Source organism: Phalangium opilio, unplaced genomic scaffold (genome assembly GCF_054372755.1).
Source record: "Phalangium opilio isolate 3A_F unplaced genomic scaffold, DU_Popi_V2 ptg000013l_1, whole genome shotgun sequence".
NCBI classification, from domain to species: Eukaryota; Metazoa; Arthropoda; class Arachnida; order Opiliones; family Phalangiidae; genus Phalangium; species Phalangium opilio.
In genome coordinates this window covers 10,058,552-10,062,120 of record NW_028324148.1, presented here as the reverse complement: position 1 = coordinate 10,062,120, position 3,569 = coordinate 10,058,552, and the positions used below count along the sequence as shown (strand labels likewise).

General features: G+C 37.2%; 1 protein-coding gene across 1 annotated transcript; it reads left to right on the top strand.

Annotated features, from left to right (window-relative positions):
* The first annotated feature begins 2,052 nt into the window (after positions 1–2,052).
* LOC149708955 (uncharacterized) lies at positions 2,053–2,913 on the top strand. The gene is made up of 4 exons (XM_089863888.1): positions 2,053–2,193; positions 2,269–2,356; positions 2,430–2,582; positions 2,746–2,913. Exons 1-4 carry the CDS (start codon positions 2,150–2,152, stop codon positions 2,911–2,913), a joined length of 453 nt encoding a protein of 150 aa, XP_089720014.1. The 5' UTR covers positions 2,053–2,149.
* The last annotated feature ends 656 nt before the right edge of the window (positions 2,914–3,569 follow it).

The following is a 3,569-nucleotide window of genomic DNA, read 5'->3' as shown; positions in this document are numbered from 1 at the left end:
TTGAGCTCGAGCAGGTTAACATAGGACCGAACACGTCTAATGAAGATGCTAAAAAACTTCTGGATCTCCTCAACGAATATAGAGATTGTTTTGCCGAAAACCTCACAGAACTTGGCCGCACGAACGCAGCATCAATGGAGATAGAACTCGATTCAAACCAACCGGTTACGTTTCGTCCGTACGGTCTATCACAATCTGAACGAACCAAAGTTGTAGAGAAAATCGACGACCTCAAGAAGGCTGGTATCATTGTCGATTCAAGATCGCCGTACGCCAGTCCGATTCTTATAGTAAAGAAAAAAACTGGTGACGAAAGAATATGTATAGACTATCGTGGTCTAAACAGAATCACCGAGAGGATTCGAACCGATCAAGAAAAGCAGCAGCGAAGGCACAACGCTAGACGTGCCGAAGCCGAAAATTTCGAGCCTGGAGATTTAGTTGTAGTTAAGAAAGAACCAATTGCCACCGGACTACCGAGGAAAACAGCAGCTGCTTACCGTGGACCTTATAGGGTATCGAAAAAATTCAATCACGATAGGTATCAAATAGAAGACCTACCGCAACAATCTTTAGTATTGTGTAATTTAAACTTTTGGGTAGTTTTAAATTTAATTCTAGTTTTGTGTATTTCATATTTTTTTGGCAACATGGGAGTTGCATGTATAGGATGGCCGAATATTAGAACCGTAAGCCTTAGTTTAACTTTCGCGCCTCGACCGTTTCAACATTCAGCAAACAGATGTCGCTGCGCATCGACTGGATCGATAAGGGGCGCTGGAGCGATGAAGAAGAGAGGGAAGCGACACTCCGTTGGGTACCGCGATGCCGTACAGTTAGGGAATTAAGAGATGTACATTACTAACCGTTTGTAGAGTAGAATCATGTAATAAAGAACAAGTCTCCCATTTTTATTTTCAATTAAAAACCCTCCTCGCCTTTTTCATTATCCGTAATCCGTAACCGAGCTTTGGAAAAACGAAGCTAAAAAGGGTGTAAAAGCTAGTACCTTTGGTAATACAAAATACGATGTAGCTCAATCCAAGAGGTTGTCACTTAGAAAAGTTCGGGTTTTTTAGGTTTGAAAATCGGAGCAATGGTGTTGAAAATTTACACGGTGCACTGAAATTTGCTTTTATTAATTAAAACTCTGCAATTACAGTAAATTTGCGGGATTAATTTGGTTTAAAACTTGTTTTAAACAGCCATTAAAAAAAAAAACAAAAATTTGTTTAAAACGTTTTAAACTTTTTGTTTAAAACATGTTTTTTTATGGAGAGAAATTTCGAATATTTTCAACTCTTTTTATTTGAGTATGAGCGAAAAGATTAAATAACAATAATAATAAGCTACAGTCAAACCTTCCAATAATTCGACTTTTTTATATGTGTGTTTAATTGATTGGAAACCCTACCAGTTGATTTATCCGTTTGCAATCTGTATTGAAGACTGATATTCAAAAAATTAGATTAAGGATAACATATTTTGTCGTCTACTTAAAACAAAGCAACAACGTTTCTCCTATGTTGTTTCTCTACACTGTTGGTACATTTTACCTCCATGGAGCGGCGCCCTGCTACCAAGTGGTTATTGATACAAAAGAAAACTTCACTCAGCTACGTACATATTAAAGCTTTTAAGGGAATGTGTGAAAACATGAAATGAAATACATGTTACGGAAATAAATATTGTATATGGGTCACACAAACGCAATACACAGCAAAATCGAACGAAAGGTGGAAAACACTCCTAAATAAAGTACCTTTCGGGATTTTGCTATTTACTTCGGTTAGATTGCAGCCATCGCATCTAGCAATTGAAAGCAGTCCCACAAGTAAAGAGTATATTAAGTTAATCTAAAGAAGACAAAGACATAATGAACGCCGAAATAGCAAAATACTACAAAGCAGTCTTTCGTAACGTGAGTTTCAAGCATTTAGTTTTAAAATTCTTCCCACTCTCCAAAGTCCAAACCATGTTGATTTTTGGGTATGCCAATCCTATGTTCTTGGAAATTATTTTAGGTTTTGGGTAAACTCCTAAATTTTATTATCTACTTTGACCATGCCCTGATTGAAATTCACTCTTTAATTGTTATCAGTTTTCACCCCATGTTATTGTGAATGACCAAGGAGAGATAGCTGGATATATGATAAAATTCCTCCGTGTTCTAAAATGTTTTGACGATATCAAGTAATAAAAATTGTACTCAGTTTTCCGATTAATTTTTCAATCCAATAATAAAAATTTCTAAAAATATTTTGGCAGCGTTACTATCATTCCGAGTACGGAAAAAGGTTGGGGGAGGAAAGTTAGAAATTCGTGGAATGGGATTCTCGGTATGCTCCAGAGAAATGTCAGTCGTTGTGTAATTCGAAATACGCGACCACCTTAAACCTAGTAATACAATGAACCCTTGCATAACACAGGAAGGTGATTTTTCTTTAACCCCAGCGATGCTGTCTAAGGATCGTTTCAATGACTTCCCTACTTCGCACCCTTTTTTCATTACGAGGACGCAAATATTATTCGGAACAAATCAGTCGAACAGAAATGATATTTATTCTGTTATTGACAAATGGGTAAGTTAACTTTATTCATTTCTAAATAATATCGTGAAAGAAGATATTAAAGCTGATAACGGCACGAACCGACGTAGATTAGACAGTTCAATATTTTGCTTTGGAAATTTGTATCCATACTAAAAAGCGTCGAAAATCATACCTGATCCTTTGATTAATGTAGATAGTTGTGGTTCTCTGTGGTCTGGCTGCGCTGATTTACATGGCGGGGAAACTGAGCTCCAAATACGGAAAAGTGAAATCAGAACTTTCTGCCACGTTTCTGTTGCAATGCCTTCTGGGAACGAGTAAAACTCATAATAGAAAACCTTCGTCCGTTTTACAATTTTAACCGTCTCTTGTCTTAAGGCCCACAAGGTTTGAAGTGCAAGGGAGTAACTCGGTTTCTTTCCGTCGTGTGGAGTCTGACTTCTTTCGTAGTGTTGGTGTTCGTATCTTCGGAAATGACATCGCAGTTTTCGAACAAATTGGAAGTCCTCCCTTTCGACAACATTGACGATATATTTCACTTTCCGGATGCAGATCCTTATTTGATGAAAAACGAAGCAATCTATAGTTTCATTCGGGTAATTTTGGAAAGCAATGTTGTTTGTGAACATTACACGGCTAGTGTCTTAGTGGATGGAACCTTTTACTGAAGTGGCCTAATTATCGATTGGGAAAGAAAATCTCGCGTCTCGGTTAGCCTCTAAGCTTGTACAATACTTACAATTAGGCCTACAAATTAACAGGTTAGAGTTGCTCTACTTATCTTGGTGGACTCATCTTTATACTAGAGTTTGGTTTAGAACGTAAAACACCGTAGTAAAACTTGTAGTAGGGAACGCTGCTAGATATTGCTAGGAACTGAATTTGGTAGTTTTGAAAAATTATTTTTGTGAAGGCATGTCTCCTTCAATGCTTTTCAAGGAATTTGAGAAGGATACAACAATATTTAAATTTTCGTTTTAGAAAAATGCATTGACTAGCCCCGCATTTGCTGAAGTA